This window comes from Myxocyprinus asiaticus, chromosome 13 (genome assembly GCF_019703515.2).
Source record: "Myxocyprinus asiaticus isolate MX2 ecotype Aquarium Trade chromosome 13, UBuf_Myxa_2, whole genome shotgun sequence".
NCBI lineage: Eukaryota > Metazoa > Chordata > Actinopteri > Cypriniformes > Catostomidae > Myxocyprinus > Myxocyprinus asiaticus.
In genome coordinates, this window is record NC_059356.1 from 27,648,186 (window position 1) to 27,669,633 (window position 21,448).

General features: G+C 37.2%; 2 protein-coding genes across 5 annotated transcripts; both read left to right on the top strand.

Moving 5' to 3' along the window:
- Nucleotides 1–377: 377 nt before the first annotated feature.
- abi3a (ABI family, member 3a) lies at nucleotides 378–14,776 on the top strand. 2 transcript variants are annotated; one of them, XM_051713260.1, is made up of 11 exons: nucleotides 378–788; nucleotides 1,588–1,758; nucleotides 6,339–6,518; nucleotides 8,046–8,104; nucleotides 10,307–10,402; nucleotides 10,765–11,060; nucleotides 11,233–11,352; nucleotides 12,207–12,338; nucleotides 12,615–12,710; nucleotides 13,373–13,498; nucleotides 13,787–14,776. In XM_051713260.1, exons 1-11 carry the CDS (start codon nucleotides 657–659, stop codon nucleotides 13,948–13,950), a joined length of 1,572 nt encoding a protein of 523 aa, XP_051569220.1. In that variant the 5' UTR covers nucleotides 378–656; the 3' UTR covers nucleotides 13,951–14,776. The 2 variants fall into 2 exon arrangements, with proteins under 2 accessions (XP_051569220.1, XP_051569219.1); XM_051713259.1 differs by lacking the exons at nucleotides 12,207–12,338; nucleotides 12,615–12,710 and having other exon boundaries at nucleotides 384–788.
- A 374-nt stretch (nucleotides 14,777–15,150) lies between these two features.
- On the top strand, nucleotides 15,151–20,287 carry si:dkey-283b1.6 (uncharacterized). Of its 3 annotated transcripts, none has more exons than XM_051713266.1 (4): nucleotides 15,151–15,239; nucleotides 17,364–17,428; nucleotides 17,615–17,846; nucleotides 19,748–20,287. In XM_051713266.1, the coding sequence occupies exons 2-4, from the start codon at nucleotides 17,397–17,399 to the stop codon at nucleotides 19,823–19,825; spliced, it is 342 nt and encodes a 113-aa protein (XP_051569226.1). In that variant the 5' UTR covers nucleotides 15,151–15,239; nucleotides 17,364–17,396; the 3' UTR covers nucleotides 19,826–20,287. The 3 variants fall into 3 exon arrangements, with proteins under 3 accessions (XP_051569226.1, XP_051569227.1, XP_051569225.1); XM_051713267.1 differs by having other exon boundaries at nucleotides 15,171–15,239; nucleotides 17,666–17,846; XM_051713265.1 differs by lacking the exon at nucleotides 15,151–15,239 and having other exon boundaries at nucleotides 17,204–17,846.
- Nucleotides 20,288–21,448: the final 1,161 nt, after the last annotated feature.

Here is a 21,448-nt window from a genome sequence, read left to right on the forward strand (position 1 = left end):
TGCTGTCGATTGAGTTTAACTTGTATTGAACCCAGAATGTTCCTTAAATGAAATTATAGAGGTGCATACATAATGTTTATAAAAGAATAAAACATTTTTTTAAAATGCTATTTTTAGATAGAGCATAACATCACACCACTAGACATTTAATGTCAACATGACTGTTATACATAACAAAGTACTTAGTGAATTACACAGTAACTAAAAGTTGTTTTAAATAGCTAATTTGCCATATTTAGCCTACTATGTTCTGTAGAAAAAGCAACATCACAGACAAGTTTGCACTGTGTGATTCAACCGCATGAGGGCGATTCTTCACCACGCATTTAAGAGCTCACAGCCACTGATGGAGCCAGTAGCTTTTACAGGTTCATTACCCGTTTGCGAAATAACTGGAGTATAACAAGTAACGTTTCGGGGTCCAGTCATTTTAGTGGCTACTTAATAACGACATATTTAAATCACATTAATTTGGTAATTTAAGTTGGCATCATTTCCTCATGCGTTCACACTTTCTGGTCAGATATGTGCGGCGAGCTTCTCGTTTGTGACAGAAGAAGGCGGATAGTAACCTGACTGACAGACATCAGTAGGTCGCTGTCACAGGGAGGTTCCTGCAGTTGCTCTTGAACGTGTCTCTCTCAGCCTGTCGCGCAATGAAGGACCAAAACTACGGCGAAGAAATTACAAAAATACTGGAGGAGGCCCCCTCTTCTCGTAAAGCACTTTTAGACAACTACGACAATTTACACAAAGTAGCTGAATACTGCGAGAGCAACTACCTGCAGGTAAGACACTGAAATGAGAGATGCAACAGATTCACATCACACTTCAGATTCACTCTGAGATGTGGACAACGAGAAGTTTAAAATGATCAGATGTGTTATATAAAAACAACAATAAAAACTTTAGTTAATCAATGGCATGCTTGAGTGACGTTATCACACATATTCATATAAACAAAAATAGAGTTTTCTATTCTATGACGGTACTCATACGTGTTATAACTAAAGGTGAATGCTGCCAAGATTAGTTTCATTTAGGGAACTTTTTTTTTTGTTGTGGAAACTGCAGTTAGAACAGATAGAAGCCAGGAAAAACAGCTGAACTTATACAGTTTGATCTGACCTGTTTACACTCAAGTTTGCTGTTTATAAGACTGAGGTTACATTATTCAGGAAGGAAGATGAAGTACAGCAATCCCGTCTTCCTTACAATGGAGACCATTTCTGACTCAAACCTTGGTGTCTTTTGTGTATGTGTGTGTTCAGCAGCAGAAGTCATCTTGTAGGCTACTTGGAATGAAAAATGTGTCCCCTTTTCTGTTTGCCACAGAATATTAAAGAAGGGCAATGGCAGTAAGAACTCCAGTTCGCTGTGAAATAGTTAATGCAGTTTATTTTATGTGTACTGACTTATTTATTGTGTAAGTGCTCACATGCAACACCATGATTATGCAGTAATGCTGTGGCTAGTTGTAGGCATACTGTAAATGAAGATGAAGTTTGACTAACCTGACTGTTTAGCTGCATTTAAATGTAATTTCTGTATAATAATTTAATTAAAGGATGTTTCTACTCAATACAGTCTGGTAATGACACCAACAAAGCACTGGAGGAGACCAAGGCCTTCACTACCCAGTCCTTGGCTAGTGTGGCCTATCAGATCAGCTCCCTGGCTACCAATGTGCTCAAACTGCTAGATGCACAGACACTACAGCTCCGCAAGATAGAGTCCTCCATCAACCTGATTGGACAGGTATTGGTCCCTCCTCACATGAATACTGCATCTTACAGCACAAGTGTTAACACGATTGGGGGAAATTTAATAATTTAAGAATCAACCGTATATAAATACCAATGTGGTTTGACCACTAATCTTACTATTGGAGAAGACATGTCCTACCCAATGTTTATGATGGTTATGGTTATGGTCCTGCCTAACTGCTTGTATTTCTGTGGACATTGTCGTGTGTAATCAGACCACTAGTGCAAATTTGTTCAACCTTTTTTTGTTTAGTCTCAGAACAAATTTGTAATGGTCACATTATCACAGTACAGAAAATCTGACTATGTTTTGAGTCACAGTGCAAAGCAGTTCAGTCCTAAAGTGTTGACTCTGAGAAATTTGTTTAGCTGTATCCACAATTTCGCACTCATTTAAAAAAATGGAAGTTAGTCATTTGGATACACTTCTAAATTCACCACTTTGCTGATGTGCTGGTTCCTTGTTTTTCTTAGTAAGTACAAGGTTTTGGTTCTCTTTCAATAAACTGTAATAACCAGAGGCTGAAAAATTTGAGCATTTTATAGGAACAAATATTAAAGGGTTAGTTCACCCAAAAATGAAAATTCTCTCATGGTTTACTTACCTTTAAGCCATCCCAGATGTGAATGACTTTCCTTCTTCAGCAGAACTGAAGTGAAGATTTTTATAAGCAGATTTCAGCTCAGTTTGTCCATACAATGCAACTAAACGGGTGCCATCAGGCTGCTGGCTGTTTGAAGGTCCAAAAGGCATATTTAGGCAGCATAAAAGTAATCCACACGACTCCAGCCGATCAATTAATGTTTTCTGTATCAAACCGATAGGTTTGTTTAAGAAACAAATTGATAATTAAAGCATTTTTAACTTTAAATCTTTGCTTCCAGCCAGCGCTGGATTGCTGTTTGAAATGAACTAACTCTTGCGTGACGTTCATTCCTCTGTTTTAAACAAAGCACGTGCTTCCGACTTCTCACGTGAACGCTCCATTGCACTTACGTCACGGATCTGGCAGGAAGCGATTTTTAAAAGTTAATAAAGTTTGGGCCTGGGTAGCTCAGTGGTAAAATACGCTGGCTACCACCCCTGGAGTTCGCTAGCTCGCTAGTTCAAATCCCAGGGTGTGCTGAGTGACTCCAGCCAGGTCTCCTAAGCAACCAAATTGGCCCGGTTGCTAGAGAGGGTAGAGTCACGTGGGGTAAACTCCTCATGGTCGCTATAATGTGGTTCGTTCTCAGCGGGGCGCGTGGTGAGTTGAGCGTGATTGCCGCGGTGGGTGGCGTGAAGCCTCCACATGCGCTATGTCTCCGTGGCAACGCGCTCAACAAACCACGTGATAAGATGCGTGGGTTGACGGTCTCAGACGCGGAGGCAACTGGGATTCGTTCTCCGCCACCCGGACTGAGGCGAATCACTACGTGACCACGAGGACTTAAAAAGCACATTGAGAATTGGGCATTCCAAATTGGGAGAAAAAGTGAATAAAGTTTTAGTTATTGATTTCTTTTTTACACAAGCCTATCGATTCGATTCAGAAGACATTAATTGATCACCTGGGGTCGTGTGGATTACTTTTATGCTGCTTAAATATGCCTTTTGGACCTTCAAACAGCCAACAGCCTGATGGCACCCATTTACATACATTGTATGGACAAACTGAGCTGAAATCTGCTTATAAAAATCTTCACTTCCGTTCTGCTGAAGAAGGAAAGTCATACACATCTGGGATGGCTATAAGTTAAGTAAATCATTAGAGAATGTTGATTTTTTGGGGGGTTAACTAACCCTTTAAGTGCTTTCATTAACCTGGCAAATTCACCCTCTTTAAACAGGATAACTTATAATATATAGGGGAGACTGGGCTAATTTTCACTTTTTTTCTCCAGTGAATTTTGTATTCCCCCAAATACAAATATATATATATATATATATATATATATATATATATATATATATATATATATATTTCTTTTTATCTATGCATGCATTAAGCAGCCTATTATTGGCTTATCAACAAAGTATTACAAGTATGATGCACAAAATGACTCATGAAACAACAAAAATGGAAAATGGAAGATTTAAAAATACCAAAACATTGTTTTGGCCTACAAATATTGTAATTGATAAATTGTATACATTTATGACATTTAAAACATGTGACAACCTGTCCTGATAAAAATGTGACAACGTTCCTTGGTTAATAATAACTTTGGTTAATAATAACGTTCCTTAGGTCAGGTTAATAATTATTCTAATTATTCGAATGGAACCAGGTTTCTTGTCACACATTTTATCTGAATATGAAACTTTTTTAAAAGGCTGTTATTTTTTCCTGACCAAAAACTTAATAGAACATTATAGACATTACAGTAATGAAATTGCTTGATTGCATAATCACATGTCTCTCAGGGAATGCTGCTCTGCTATAAAGTACTAAGGACAAAATACTGTAGTAATAATGCCCCAAAGCTCAGTGTAGGTACTCACTGTTTGGGGCCCCTGTCACCAGGGTGATAATACTCCATGCCACCAAATCCAACCCCCCCCCCCCCGGCTGGGACTCCAGTATAGCATTCCAGCACACTCCGTGCCCGGCCTGCCTAACCAGGTCACCTGAGGCAAGGCTAAGAGGGGGTAAGCCAGCTCCCAGACTTGGAATGAAAGGGCCACTGTTCTCTCATTCAGAGGCAAAGTTTAGACCCTGATTGTTCTCTATTGTCTGTCCAGCACCCAGGAAGAGCTGTAACAAGTAGACCTGGGGTAATGGGGATCCTTCTCACCCTGTCTATGGGCTGTCCTTTTGAGACTCATTAATTGTCTTGAGGACATTAAATGTTGGATGGCAAAAATGTTCTGCAGTTAAATGAAAGTAAAATGAAAGTTATTATTTTAGGCTCTCCCCTGCCCTTGAAGCCCTTTTAGATCCACTTTCCTCTAACATACATAGGCATGTAAAAAATCTTGGAGTCATTTTTGACATGCCTTTTCTGTTGTTGCCCCCAAGCTCTGGAACAGTCTCCCCTTTCACGTGAGGTCCAGTCCTTCACTAGCCATTTTTAAATCTTCATTTAAATCTTTTGATACTTTTTAATGAGTTGATGTATTTGCCTGTTATTGTTTTGTCTTTTTTTTTTTTTACATTGTCTTATTGTTTCTATATTTTTCCTTTTAAATGTTGTTTTATCGGACTGTACAGCACTTTTGATCAACTGCTGTTGTTTTTAAACGTGCTTTATAAATACATTTTGACTTCACTTGACTTGCGAGGAAGAGCGAGATTAGTGTTTCAGGAAGTAGCTAATATCGTAACAGGCCCATTATATTGGTAAAAACATTTAAAGAATCAGTTCCTTGTACACTTGAGACTTAAAGGAATATTATGGGTTTAATACAAGTTAAGCACAGTCGACAGCATTTGTGGCATAATGTTGATTACCATAAAGAATTATTTTGACTTGTCCCTCCTTTTCTTTAAAAAAAGCAAAAATCTGTGTTCCAGTGAGGCACTTACAATGGAAGTGAATGGGGCCAATCTGTAATTGTTAAAATAAAAGTAGAACCACAAGATGTAAACAATGTGTGTGTTAACGTGATTTTAGTGTAATAAACTCGCTTGCTAACCTTTTCTGCATAAAGTTGTAACTAATTTTACAACTTTGTTGCCATGATGATGTATCACAGTAAACCCTAAAACATGACCATAAAAACAATGATTTAAACAACTTTACAGCTCAAATAATACACAAGTTTTAACAGAAGAATTAATGTAAGCGCTTTTATAAAATTTTAAGCTTCACATTTCTGCCTTTAAACCCTTTAAATACTGGCCCCATCCACTTCCATTGTGTCTCTTTTTTTTTTTTTTTTTTTTTAAGAAAAAAAAAGAAAATGAGGGGTGAGTTAAAATTATTTTTTGTGGAAGTCAGCATTATGCCACAAATGCTGTCGACTGAGCTTAACTTGTATTGAACCCAGAATATTCAATTCAGGTGAGATCACACTTCATTTTGTGCCCCATTCACTTCCATTCAAATGCATCTGAACATGGGAGACCGGAATGTTTAAGTTCGATTAACTTTGACCTGCGAATATGAATAAAAATAAGATGTGTGACCAACACAAATACTCTTGGCTCAATACAAAGATTACATATTTAAAAGCTGTGTGTTTTATTGTTGCAGGAAAGTGAGTAGACCATAGCCGTGTGAAGTAGGGGCGTTGCAGCACCCCCTGTTAAGTGCTGTCAAACAATCGTATTCTGTGTTAATCTTGTTAACGAAAGTAATGACAAAATTGTTATTCCCGCAGCAGTGGTCAACCCTAATCCCCCCAGCACCAACCCATCCACCCCAACCCCCCAACCCCTGGTATATTTTTTACCATTTTGAATATGATATTATTTTACATTTGTGATTTATTGTTTATTAAAACCAGAAGCCCTTGAGCATGACATCATGTACAGTACGTTCCATTGCGGTGTCTGAAGTAATTTCTCATGTTCGAAGTCTAGTGTGTCCGCCCCTTTAGAAGAGTTATCCAGGTGTCAGATTCCCAGTATCTGTGCTTGTATGCAGACGGTGGATATGCACAGAGAGAAGGTGGCTCGTCGAGAGATTGGAGTTTTCACGGTTGCCAAGAGGGTTCCTCGAAATCACAAGATTGTCCCCCCTGCAAAAAGTACACAGCCCAAGCCCAAGTTCACCCGCACACCCATCTCTTTCTCTAGCCTGGACTCTGTAGGCCACGGTGTGAAGGTGAGCACATCCTGCCATTTACTCTAATGCAATGGAAGTAGTTAGTTCAACTGTAACTGTAATTATTTGTGATTCATAATTACATTGAAAGCACATTTAATATTCTGGTCTAGCTCTATATCTTCTCTTGTTCTGCTAAAATGTGATTTAAGTGATGTTAAAATTACAATGTTTACATTTGAACTGTTTCAACATGGAACTTTCAATATCTTAACAGCAAAAAAATGAGAAAAATAAATTGTATGAAGTATTTATTGTCTGTAAGTTGAAATTTTGTACAATCCATTGTTGCATTGTCACACTTGACCGCATCCTGCTATAAAGCAGTTAGGCTGACCTCAATTAAGAGTGCACTCACAGCAACTGTGCATTCAAATACTCTCTTTTGCTACCTTCTTTACTCCCTTCTGTTCCCTCAAACACACACACACAGTTGGCTGGCTTCTAGCCACTAAGTAGTGTGGGAAAAACTACGAGAGTCATTAATTGGTGGTACCCATGCTAAGCTAGTTCATTGATACCCTGCAAGGTCTTTGCAGCAGCTGACAAACAACCACAAAGCTACAAGAATTTCACAAGAATGCAGCACATGGCATGCCTGCAAAAGATAGGCACAAAGCCACAGAAAACTGTTAAAGGACACATATTTAGGAAGTCTATCACTTACAGTATCATGCACACCTAGGCTTACGGTATACATGTATGCATGTACACTTAAGCACAAACACATTTTTCATATACTCTTAGGAGGCAGTTTTTCATTTGAAATGTTAATTTTAAGTTTATGCTGTTTGTATACAATGACCCTAAAAAGTATTTGGACACTTTTGAGTCACTCTTAAATTTTATGAATTGCAGTATATTAAATAGCAAAACATTATACAAAGTGGCATATGCTTTTCTCAGAACTAACATCACTTTTCTCAGCCATTTTCACAATTAAGTTTATTCATCTGGTTTCAATTTTTAGTGAATGTATGAAGTCAGTTCCTCTCAAGTTCACACTGGTTACCTACAGTAACAGTCATCACAAGTGTATTTAAATTAGTTCGTCTATGTCTTTGTCTATTATCTGATGTTGTCTTAATTTTGAACAATATATCTGTTGCTTTATCTTTCTTTAAATAAATGAATTTTGCTTTGATATTTTGTTATATAATGCAAAGACATTCATACATTTTTAAGAGTGGTTAAAGTGTCCAAATACTTTTTGGGGCCACTGTTTGTTCATTTATTCACTTCATGGTTTTAGCACACAGTGCAGTCATTTACATTAATACAGACATTACTGACTGACCCATCAGCTCTTGTGTATCACAGTTAATACTTGTTCAATATGCTTTGCATTCTCAGAAAAACACAGTGGTTAAGTGGTTGAACATGAGTAGATGACTAATGCCAATATGGAGTCAGGGTGGTCAGTCTTTAGCTGGTTTGTGTTTGTGTTTTTTTTTTTTTTTTTTCTTGATTTGCAGTATAAATTAATTCCCACTAGAAACCACTAATAGGCAGATTTGTTGTTTTCAGGATTCTGGGCAGCCACAGTTAAAAACAGCGACCATGACCCGCAGCAGCAGCATACTGAGGTAAGTCCAATGCGCTCAGGTTCTCTTGTTCTCATCTGTCACATCTGCAGTCAGGCAGCATTAGAATGACATTTACGTTTATTTATTCTCTCCACAATCTCTGGCCGCCCACACAACTTTAACAGCCCTGTCACTACCTATCATGGTAGTCATCATATCTGCCATTTTCCATGAATAGTGTACACTTTGGTGTCCCATTACTTTAATAGAAACATTAGTTTTAAATTGTGAGAGGGAGAACTATTAGATATGTTAAAATATGATCTATCATAAAATTAACCAAGTAGGTCGTCATATTAAATGCATCATATGTTTGTATCTGTCTTATATGTGTCATAATCGTGACAAGATCAGTTGAAAATATTTTTTGTAGTAAAGAGCTTATTTATTAAATAATTTGAATGACCAAAAATATAATATTTAGCTGTGTCCCACATTTTAACAGCTCTGCAACCCTGTTACAAATTGCTCCACTCAAGAAGTAACATATTTGTGGTATATACTTTATGGTAAGAAACAATGATTAAACCAATCTTTTTAATTACTTTATGGGATCAGTTGATAATTTGAATAATAAGTTGATCATTAACTGCAAACCAACATTTGATCTCAATCTAGCTAGCCCTTACTGAGTGATAACTTTTTTGGTGTGTGTGTGTGTGTGTGTATATATATATATATATATATATATATATATATATATATACTGACTGGCCCAAAGAAAAAGTCACCTTTTGGATTTAAATAAGCAGATACTTAAGAGCCTATGATTGGATCATTATTGCAGTGATTAATATGTTTCATTTGGCAACAATTCTTTTAACCCTAACTGATGCAGTGTGTAGCTTCTCATTTCTTAAACAACCATGTCGGAAGACATATCTTGTGGTCGTGGAAAGGATGTTACTGTGTTTCAGAAGGGCAAATTATTGGCCTGCATCAAGCAAAGAAAACAACTAAGGAGATTGCTCGCTGAAATCACTGTAATTGGGTTAAGAACTGTCCAACGCATTATTAAAACTTGGAAGGATAGTGGTGAACCGTCAGCTTTGCAGAAAAAAATCTTGATCGGAGATCACTAAAACGCTTGGTGAAGTCACATTGTAAAAAACTGACAGTACAACTCACGGCTGTGTTTAATAGTGAAAGTAAGAGCATTTCCACACGCACAATGCGACGTGAATTTACAGGATTGGGACTAACAGCCTTGTGGCCACAAGAAAGCCACTTGTTAGTGAGGCTAATCAGGAAAAACAACTTCAATTTGCTATGGAGCATAAAGATTGGACTGTGAAGCAATGGAAAAAGGTCATGTGGTCTGATGAGTCCAGATTTACCCTATTCCAACTGTACAAGCCTCTGGAGGCAGTGTTATGATCTGGGGTTGCTTCAGTTGGTCAGGTCTAGGCTCAGCAACATTATTCTGGATAATATACTCCACTGTAAACAAGCCCACTTACATACACACCAATATGCAGACAAAAAAAAACAGACAAAGCAAGAAACGTCCTGGTTACTTTCGTAACCTCCGTTCCCTGATGGAGGGAATGAGACGTTGTGTCCCCTAGTGTCATGATATCGAGTGACAGATAGGGAAATAACGTTTACATGAGATTTGACATAATCTGGTAATTCTCTGCTTTTGACATCAAACCACGAAGAAGCATGCACACAACACTTGCAGACATTGGATAAGCCAGTAAGAACGCTGGTAAAGTGTGGTTACATGCAACGTTAAGTCAGGGTAATGGGCAAAAATCTACCCGTGTCAAACAATTTATTCTTAAGCCATTTATGTCATTACACCAATAAAGGAAAGCCATTTAATGCACTTATATGACCACACACATTGTCTGCTTATTAAGCATAATCGGTGTAAGAACTTGCATGTAAATGCGTTCATAACATCCATACCTACAGTATACTAACCCTACACGTCTCATGCTACTGTTCCTCTTCCTCCTTAGTTAGAGAGCCTTTCTACAGGAAGTGATTTTAGTTTTGTTCTACCCACTTCCTCTGTTTGCACAGACTGAAAACACTGTGGTAACCTCAATGTCTCAGCACAAGCATACAGTACCATGTTTCTCCTCCCTACAATGCACACTAAATAAAATGTGGAAGTACACATCTAATATTAACTGTTTGACAGAACTCAATTTGTGGTTTGTTGCAGTCTCAATATGTGTTTCTGTGTCGCAGTCGGGGCAGCCGTCCTCCAGAGCCTGTCCAATGCCCTGTGGTGCCCACTCTGTCCCATGGAGCATCCGTCAACTCACTTAATGACAATTCAATCGCGTAAGAGCAGATAATATGTTTACTTTTGCTTCTAGTAAAGGTTTAAAGGGATAGTTAACCAAAAAAATAGAAAAAATCTTTGAATCTATTCACTCACCCTCATGTTGTTCAAAATCCATATGACATTCTTCCTTTCATAGAAAGGGGGATGTTAGGCAGAATGTTAATCTCATTCACCATTCACTGTCATTCTATGGAAAAAAGATATAAGCAATACTGTATAAGTGAATGATGACTGAAGCTGTCATTCTGCCTAACATCTTCTTTTGTGTTTGTATTTTTGGGTGAACTATCCTTTTAATGTTTCTTACTGTAATACTAAATTCACAGTTTTGTAAATTGATTAACTTTTTTTATTTCAGTTCAAGCTTTGGTAAAGCCGTACCACCTCCAGTAGTGCCCAGCTGGCCCATCAGCTCTGATGGTAGTGGTGACATCATTAGCACCCTGCTGGATGAAGGCCCACCCCCTCCGCCCCCACTGATGGAGACAGAAGTAGAGCAGTATCATGTGCAGGATACTGGTCCACCTCCACCTCCTCCACTTGACTGTGCCGACATTCCTCCACCCCCTCCTATGCCCACTTCAGCGAACACATCTGATCCAAGCAGCCTGATGACCATACCACCTCCTCCACCAGCTCCACCTCTTGAAACAGGTTAGTTTGGGTCTGGTTGACACATTTCAGCATCAACAACATTCCAGGTCATTCAAAGGTTTTAGAAGCTTAGGGTCAAAGGGAAAGAATTGAATGAAAATAGTTAAAATCTAAATTTATGTGTAAGAGCTATAGTGTTTGAGAATTGTAATAGATCTGAGTTTTTGTCTAGTGGCCGAAGAGAATGGATTTCCTCTGCCAGCACCTCCCAGTGACATACCTCCTCCACCAACCTCTGACGGCCTTGATCTTCCAGCCCCACCACCTCTGCCTGGGGATGAGAACATTGAAGGTACAAAAATGGCCAAACAAAAAGTGCAAGTTCATCTAAAGCTTGTATTTTGCATAAAGTAATAGTTCACCCAAAAATGAAAATGTTCTCATAATTTACTCACTCTAATGTCATCCCAGATGTGTATGACTTTCTTTCTTCTGCTGAACGGAAATGAAGATCTCAGCTCTGTAGATCCTACCAATGCAAGTGAATGGGTACCAACATTTTGAAGCTCCAAAAAGCACACAAAGGCTGGATAAAATTAATCCATATGACTCCAGTGTTTTAATCCATGTCTTCAGAAGCGATATGATAGGTGTGGATGAGAAACAGATCAATATTTAAGTCCTTTTTTACTATAAATTCTCTGCCCAGTAGGTGAAATGAATGTGAATCACCAAAAACAAAAGAAGAAGAATGTGAAAGTGAAAGTGAAGATTGATCGTAAAAAACAAAACCTCTTAAATAGTGATTTGTTTCTCACCCACACCAATCATATCGCTTCTGAAGACATGGATTTAACCACTGGAGTCATATGTATTACTTTTATGCTGCCTTTATGTGCTTTTGGAGGTTCAAAGTGAATGTGTTGTCATTTTACAATGGTTTGAACATGGTTCTTTCAATAAGAATTTAGAATCCGAACTATTTGTTTAAAAATAAGTTATAAAATGTTTAGTTTATAAATGTCTGCGGTTCTTTTATCTATCAGCAATATGTCTGTCTTCAAAATGCTTAGTTTGAATGATTGGACGTATGCTTTGTCTTACCACTTATTTAATCTATGGCCTTTTTGATGGTGTTGCTTTTATTTGTGTCTGTGGTCTTTTTGTACGCTTTTGTTTTCACACCTGTCTCGTTTTCTCACTCAGCTCCGCGTTCTCGGCGTTCGCGAGTGCGACGTCATCCTCCTAGCTCTCGCTCTCTCTCTATGAGGGTCCGCATGGGCCCCAGTGCTCGCTCGCTCTACACACGCTCCCTTTTTCTGCCTTCTGCTCAATCACGTAAGGCCCTGCTCTTTCCTGAGACCTGATTCATTAAAGCCCTGTCTCAGATTTCATTGGTAGTTTCTCTTCTTGAATCAAAAAACAAAAATAGATTTGAATTTAACCATACCTAGCTAGCTCTCAAAGACTATTTTGTTTTATTATTATGTTTAACACTGAAACAGAGTTTAGAATATTTATTTGCATAGAAAAATGGGCCTCTAAATTGGACAGTTTTATTAGTTGGTATCATGTTTCTACATATCATGTCCATGTCATCTACACACCTGTCAGTCATGATACCCCCACCCCCTCCATACCCGCCTCCTTTGGCTCCACCCACTTCACTGAGCCCATTGTGCAGGATCCCTGCCCGCCTGGAGCATCTGGGTAAGTGTGCCATAAGTGTGTTTGTGCATTGCTGTGACTCTCTTGTTTTCTATCTACCACTTCTCAGTCTAGTCCGTGCTTCAGCAAGCCAAATCAACATATTATTTGACCTCTCATCACGCCACTCCTGCAGACAACATGACACAACACTTGTTCTCATGGCTACATCCTCAGTGAAGTTAGATCTTTTTTGAAAACTCAAATGAGTTAGGTGCTTTAAAGGTAAAGTGTGTAGTTTCTGTGCCACTAGCAGCACCAAATGGAAAATAATATTTGTTTTCAAACACATGGAAGCCCACTGAGATCATACAGTATTATTATCTTCTGCTGCTTGTGGCTCAGAGATTACACATTTCACCTTTAAAGGGATAGTTCAACCAAAACTGAATATTCTGTCATCATTTTCTCACCCTCATGTTGTTCCAAACACAAATATTAGGAACTGACAGCCTCAGTCACCATTCATTGCATCTTTTTCCATACAGTTAAAGTGAATGGTGACTGAGGCTGTCAGTTCCTACCTTTTGTTTCACAAGATGAGTTCACACATGTTTGGACCGACATAAGGGTGAAGAATTTTCATGAGGATGAAGAACAGCATTCTCTCTGCTCTAGTGTTTTCAGTACTGTATATGTTAACATTGTATGTCGATGCAATCTAGACCTTGAGATTCCTGCTCCGCCCCCATCGCCACCAGTTGAACGTTTTGATGACTTTGAGGACATGCCCCCTCTACCTCCCCCTATTGATTATGACATGTCCGCACCAGCTGACTATTTGGAGAAAGGTAGTCAACTTATTTTAGTCAAACTAATTTTTTTGTAAAGAGGATGTGGTTATACAAGTAAATGATTTGCATTATGAATAGCATAAAGCATATCGTAGCATTAGGTGTTTGCAGAATTGCTGTATTGACAGTCTGTATTGACTTCTGTATTATTCAGCTGACACTTTTTAGGAAGCATTTGTAGTGGCATGCAGCATTTGAGCCTACGAGTTCCCCACATTAAAAAACAGCTCTGCAGTTACTAATAGTTACTGATATCCTTTTGTAATTATTTTTTTTCTTACCAAGTGGTGGCACTATACAGCTTTGACACAGGCAAGACTGGTGACTTGGTCTTTCAGGAGGGAGATATCATCTACGTTACCAGCAGAAATGAGGATGGCTGGTGTGAGGGATTTCTGCATGGGGTTAGGGGTTATTTTCCTGGTAACTATGTGGAGTCCACCGCCTAACTGGCCATCTGTCAGGGAACAAACAATTGAGCATCATGGCACCTTAAAATACAAATGTTGTAAAGTGAAACACTGTAATCTACTAAATGATTGATTGTTTGGTGCCATAGAAATGTATAAATGAGAGTATTTCACTCTCTTAGAAATATATATACAGTATATATATATATATATATATATATATATATATATATATATATATATATATATATATATATATATATAAATAACTAACACGCTGACCTGTTTTCAGCAGAGGTGAGCTTTTGTTGATGATATAAAAAGCCTCTTGTATTTTTACGTTTAGTTTGGTTTTAAATAATGATAATGATCTTCTGAAATCTCTCAGGACTTTATGCTATAGTGTAAATGTACAACATATTAAGAAACAAAAATGTTGCACATTTAGCTGTGTTTGATCATTTGTTAACTTTTTTTAACATTCCAGATTGTGTTTATTAGATATGTATGTTTCAATAGGCTACTGTGTACAGTAAATTTGTTTAGTACATTCTGTGTGCCATAATTCGACACAGTGATCATGCTAAATTCATACTACTCATGTACATAAATCCCTTGCTAATACAATATTTTTAAGGAATGCATATTCTTGGTTGACTTCTATACCTATGTCATTTTTCACTTCAACTCTGGGAACATTTAAGAAGTGTACAGATGTACATGTGCAGGAATATCTCAGCAATTCAGTTACAAATTCACTGTTCTGCAAAACCAAGTTTGTGTTTAATGTCCAGAGAATCAACAATCTTGTTAACAATGTTAATGTCTTGGAATAAAGCTCAATTACTTTCATGTCAGCTTTACAGTAACCAGTTGCCTTTTTGTTATTGCTTCATATATAAAGACTTTTTGACTGTTACACTTAAACATGTTCTTTGTTATTTCACACAAAAGGGAAAACACTGAGGAGAAAAAAAAGATATATTTGGAGATATATTGAAAAGACCAGTATAGGTGATCAAAAGCCAATCTTGTGTTATGGTTGCTGGTAACCAATAAGTCAATTAGCTTCATCAGTGCTGGTCCAGTGCTATACCAAAACCAAAAACAACACTAACCAGCATACATTGGCCTGCTGGATTTACTAATAGGGAGAACTTAACCCTGGAACAGGTGCTGTGTCTTTAAACGCCAGACTGTCACCATAAAAGTGTTCAAACTTCACTATCAGCACTTTAAACCCTCCCTTGGATAAGTCTCACTCTCAAATCAGAGCTGTTCACTAGAGCCTCCATTTAAGTGCTGTAATCACCCAAGTTCTTTAAGAGGTAAGAGTTCTATTTGTCTTCCAATCAAGTACTTAAAAACTGGTAAGATTTTGTTGTTCAAGAAATAAATTCACTTTACTACAACAGTAAAACATGTATGATGTTCTCCTATGGGCTCATATCACATGTGACTTGAATAAATATTTGATCTGTTGGGTCTTTAATAATTTTGAAAGCAGGATTCTTTTTCTGATGGCTCCAACTTTTCAATATTATTCAGCAACCACTGAGTCTTCTTTTACCTTATGCCTTTGAAAGGACAGGCGCTCTGTGAGCACAATGCTGGCAGTAGAAAACTACAGGAGAATCAAAATGGCTGCTTTTGCCTTATGATGTCAGTAAAAAAAAAAAAAAACTCTAGTGGGGTTTAAAAGCACAAAAGAGACACCAGAGATAATCTAATTTATACAATGATAATGGCAAATTGTCGGGTGAATAGAAATTTACAATCTGTAGTGTACCAAGCTTCACTTTCATAAAACCAGTATTGTTATTCCAGAAGATTTATCTTACAGTTATTTTTTATTTTTATTAATTTAGTTTGAGAGTGATTTGTTATCTTATATATCTGCCAGCAATATAGAATAGGGACACCTTGTTTTTCTGGGTAAGATTGTTGTGCCTTACATAATTGTCTTGACTCATTAGGTTACAAAAGTTTATTGTGGGTGTTAAAGGTGCTCAAATATTCAGTTATTACACAATGATTTTCAAAGGTCTCATAGGAAATGTATACATTTGTATACATGTGCTTAAAATGATTGCAACTCTCATAATGAAGGTTCTGGCTTAAATTATCCAAAGAGAAATAGCCTTTTCCTATGGGATTTCTAAAAAAAGGGAAAATGCATGTTTTTGATTATTATTTCAGTTTTAGAGTCCTTTTGCAAAAAAAAAAAATAAATAAATAAATAAAAATAAATAAATAAATTTGATTGCATCCACCAGTAGGCCTAAATATCAAACCTGTCCATATTTTTTCTTTGCCAGCTTTGCATTACAAGTTACAAAGAATTTCATCTTTTGATATTGTATGAATAAAACATACTGACCTCTTTTGTCTTTAAGATGAATGTCGGACGATTATCAAATCTTCTTAATAATGATTGTTTTAAGCTTCCTTAGTTTATACCTATTTTGAAAAATATAAAATAAAAAATAACCTAAAAAATTTGCTTCTTGTGGTAACATCTAAATTAACTGGTTTTATTTAAGCCAAAACTATTATTTAATATCAATGACACTGAATCATCTATTAAGTAACACCAACAAATCTACCTAAATGCTCCTTAAAGGTTAGTTCACCCAAAAATGAAAATTCTCTCATCATTTACTCACCCTCATGCCATCCCAGATGTGAATGACTTTCTTTCTTTGCACAACACAAAGATTTTTAGAAGAATATTTCAGCTCTGTTGGTCCTCACTATGCAAGTAAAATGTGACCAGAACTTTGAAGCCCCAAAAGGCAGTATAAAAGTAATCCATACGACTCCAGTTGTTAAATCCATTTCTTCTTAAGTGATATTATAGGTATGGGTGAGAAACAGATCAATATTTAAGTCCTTTTTTAACGGTATATCTGCACATTCAATTTCACTTTCACATTCTGGTGCTCAAGTGACTTTGACATTCAGCCACCTACTAGTCGGGGCTGGTCAAAGGTGGAGATTGATAGTAAAAAAAAGGGCTTAAATATTGATTTGTTTCTCACCCACACTTATTATATCACTTCAGCAGATACGAATTCAATCACTGGAGTCTTACAGATGACTTTTATGCTCCCTTTATGTGATTTTCATGGCTTCAATGTTCTGGTCACTATTCACTTGCATTGTAAGGACCTACAGAGCTGAGATATTCTACTAAAAATCTTCATTTGTTTTCTGCAGAAAAAACGAAAGTCATACACATCTGGGATTGCATGAGGGTGAGTAAATGATGAGAGAATTTTCATTTTTGGGTGAACTATCCCTTTAAGTTAACAATTGCAGGTTACAATGTGTTTTTGCAGTCTTTGGAAATAACAAATTCTGCCACTTAAGCTGAGTGTAATTTCACATGAATTATGAACATGGAGAATAAAAATGTCTGTGATCACAAAATATGATTTATTTCTTTGCAGAGGTGCATCTGAATTGGAGATTTCTTCATTGCCATGGAAATGAGTTATCCATTTCCAGTTTTTCAGTATGCATCCTTCCTTTGAACAAACTGTTTGTTTGCTTACATTCTATATATTATTAATATCCTCTGTATTTCCATAATTTATGTAAAGTTTATGTTCCTGATTACCAACAGCTCAAAATCACACCTCCATGCTACACTCATACTGTATCTAAATCATAGAGTACAGTTTCTTTTTCTTTTTTTCAGGATCTTCATACCTATTGTAACGTGTGCTTTTTTGGCAATCTGCTGTGTTAGTTTCTGTAAATTCTTCCAGCGGGCCCGTAAGGAGCGTTTGGAGCGTCTAGCAGCTCAGGCTCAAGCCCTGGAACAAGTGCCTGTCTATGTCATTCCAATGTCTCTGTCTGAAGATGACCTGCACAGACCACCACGATACAGCACAGTACAATTCTACGATCCACCTCCTGCATATAATGAGGTACTCGATGTTAATTTGACAGATTTTGTATACCGTAAAAATACCTCAAAATTCTTAAAAAATAAATTAAAATAAAATAAATATCCTTGAGGCAGAAAAGTACATGATATTATGAACTGTTTTCAGAAAATACCTGTATAGCGCACTGATTCTTGAGATAAGGGACAAAACATGTTTAAAATATGAGTTTTTATTTTTTATACTAAATTAATTTGAAAAGGGATAGCCTATTTGTAGACAAAGGTCTCAAACGAACTATGTAAGGGAACAGGTTTTTATAAAAATGCTTTTTTCTGAAAATTGAAATTCATTCACTTCATAACAAACACATTCTCACAGCGAAACGTCAGGATTCGAACGACATTTCTAAATTTGGCTAATTCGTATGATATGGTGACTGCACTTTTGTTTTAATTTCCACGACTTTCACTAAAATCAGTGACGTCGCTGGACATCGTTTACATCTAATACGCGACAATTACTTGCTCCTGTCACACACAACAGCTTCCTATCATGTTCACACACTCTACTGATTGGTTAAGTTTAGGTAAAAGGGGTTTGGGTAAGGTCATAATATTAATAAATATGTCCTTAACGCCTCATGCACAGAACTCGCGCTTACTTCCGCATTATCCGGAAATTTGAACGTGATGAAGTTGTACGAAGTTGTTATGCGAAGAAAATCGTGCAACATTACATGAAATAGCCATCTCATAAATTATGTAACTTACATCTTACTGTAATTCGTGTCAACTCTGTCAGACACACTAAAAAGCATGCTAGTTTAATTTGATCCATCCAACAAGAGTGTAAAGTCTTTAATGATCTAATAATGATGTTCAGTAAAGGAGGTAAAGGTGCTATATGTAATATTTTGACTATACTAAATCATAAAATGACCATAATATATCATTAGAGAACTAGGAAACCTGCTAAGTTGAACTACTGGCTTCTCCTATAAAAATGCTACAGCCAATATATTCTACTTTGAAGTGTCCATTCCGGCCGGAATTTCTGTTTGTTTTGGCCTGTGTGATCCCGCCCACTGCCCACTGCCCACTCACCAATAGTATTTCGACACCGCCGGGTTACCAGATTTGAACAAGTTTGCAGGCAAACAACACTGCGTGCTGCAGTCATGGAAACCAGCAAACGAACTGGATCAGAGATACCAGATTCCACCCGACCTAAAAAGCCTCGCCATCTGTCTAAAAACCACCATGACCAGAGATGTAGTAAAACAAGGATAAATACTGGAGATACCTTTAGAAGATGGAGACAGCTTAAAGCCCAGAAATCCTTTAAAACGGATGCTGAGTTGGCTAATTTGCATGTCAACATTCTGGCAATGGCGGGACAGACAACTCTCCAATATTTTGAATGTTGTTGGTTTTACATAATTCAATTGTGGACATCGGTTCCACACAATGAAAATGAGTTTCCTTAATATAAAATGTAAATGTAGGCTTTACTCAAATATTTTATGTTGAATAAACCCAAAGGAATTGAGTTAAACCTCACTTAAATTTGATTTGTCCAAATAACTCCATTGAACTTTACAGCTTGCTACAAGCTAGCAACAATACATATTAGCATATTATATATCTTTTTATTTACTTTAACAAAAATGGTGCTGCTGCTGAGTTGAAAAAATTAGATAGTTTTACATCTTAACCATGTGTTGTACACTGGTTGAGGTTGGTTTTGCATCTAAATTCATTTTGTTTTAAGGATTTTTAGATGTTCTCACTGAAAAACAAGACAAAAATACTGCTTAAGAAAAGTAATTTGCAGTGTACTAATGTATTTGAGCATTACCTTGTAATAAATTGTTTTTTGTTTGTTGTTGTAAGTTAATGATTTCACATTATTCAGAGTTGTGTTTACTTTTGCGCTTACAGCTGAAGCCTGAGGCCTTTCCAGTGGAACCTCCTCCTGCATACTCAGAGTCTGTCTCTCCTCCATCAGCACATTTATAACCACACCAACTGTGTCTCCAGATATACAAGACTGTCACAAGCACTTGGATTCATGAGAGTGGATATGTGGAAAAACCCTCCGGAAAATGAGGAAACTCAAAATTTCCCAAGATTTCTCCAAGGACTCATGCTACCTGTGCATATTTTTAAATTATGATAAAGTCAATGTTTTACAGTGTGATTCAGATGGGATTCTGTGTCAGTCCTACAGAGTCATACAGGTGGACTATTTTGTACAGTGAGCAGCAGGAACTTGGTGAAAAGTTTTAAAGTATATTTTAGTATATCTTCTGTTTTGTGAATACTTGTATATTTGTACATGTTCTGTATTTTACTGATTTTGTAAGTGGAGTGAACTGTGTTCATTTATAATGGTAAATATAAAGCTAAATATTTGACTTATGTGAAAATGAGCTGAAAACTTTATGGATGGAACAAATACTAAAATAAAATTGTTGTGGAAATACTGACTCTTTATAATCAATTCAATATGTGCATCTCTTGAAAGTTCTCAGTCTCATATTAAAGCATTGCATCCCTGAATATTGTTAACCTTTTCATGAGTAGGGTCTAAATTCCTCTGCCATGCCCCCTGGAGTGACTAATTTTTGCACATGACACTGCATGACTTATAGCTGTTAAAAACAAATGAACAAATAATAACAGCAGTCCGGTTTGCATATGCACTGTTTGACATCTCAGATATTGTGTGTGTGTGTGTGTGTGTGTGTGTGTGTGTGTGTGTGTGTTATAAGCGCTAATGTAAACAGACTTAGCTGCGTGCATCGGATAATCACGCTCGATCAGCATGTTTTCACTGTGAGTATACAAGTTTTGAACTGTTATCATGGTGCTTTTGTAATAGTTTGGCTGTCTATTTCAGAAAATCAAATGTATTATATGCCTGAAAAGACTGTTTGAGTTGCTGTTTGTTTGAATGAAAACCACATCTGCACCTAAGCAGACGTGGCTGCGTGCATGGGAAGATCGCATTTAGATATTATGGCTGTGCATATACAAACTGTGAACTGTTATCGTGGTACTTTGGTGACAATTAGGCTGTTTGTTACATAAAATAAACATATTATGTGCTTGAAAAGACTCTTTGAGAAGCTGTTTGCTTGACGAATGGCAGCCGCTACTAATGTTAACAAATGGCAGCACGCATCGGAGGAAGCATGGTCATGGTACTTTGGTGACGATTTGGATGTATATAAAATAAACTTATTCTGTGGTTTAAAAGACTGTATGAGTATCTGTTTGAGCGAATATAAATTACAGACCTTTGACCAGCGCAGCCTGTGTCTGCGTAAAAGCTGATTTGAATCTGGCAGCTTGTAATGTAATTGGCTGTTGCAGAAACACATATGTGTGACGCTACTCTGCGGAGCCCAGTTATTACGTATGGAAGGGTTAAATATTGACCAGAGATGCTATTAAAAATATTTGTAGTAATAAGCCATCTTTCTCAACTGTCTGAGAGGTCGCTGTTCATCGGTCAACATGCCAATCTCACCCCCACTCTCACCTGCACTCTCAAAGGCCAAAGTCCTGTGCTGCTGTTACAACAGACGAGGTGAGCACTGTTTCAAAGCTCCACCTCCTGCATTACGACTGTGTGAG

Coding starts and splice junctions, on each gene's coding strand:
- abi3a (XM_051713260.1), top strand. CDS start 657: ATGAAGGACCAAAACTACGGCGAAGAAATTACAAAAATACTGGAGGAG. Junction 789..1,587: donor GCGAGAGCAACTACCTGCAG/GTAAGACACTGA, acceptor TACTCAATACAG/TCTGGTAATGACACCAACAA. Junction 13,499..13,786: donor AGCTGACTATTTGGAGAAAG/GTAGTCAACTTA, acceptor TTTCTTACCAAG/TGGTGGCACTATACAGCTTT.
- si:dkey-283b1.6 (XM_051713265.1), top strand. CDS start 17,520: ATGTTCCTGATTACCAACAGCTCAAAATCACACCTCCATGCTACACTC. Junction 17,847..19,747: donor CACCTCCTGCATATAATGAG/GTACTCGATGTT, acceptor TTGCGCTTACAG/CTGAAGCCTGAGGCCTTTCC.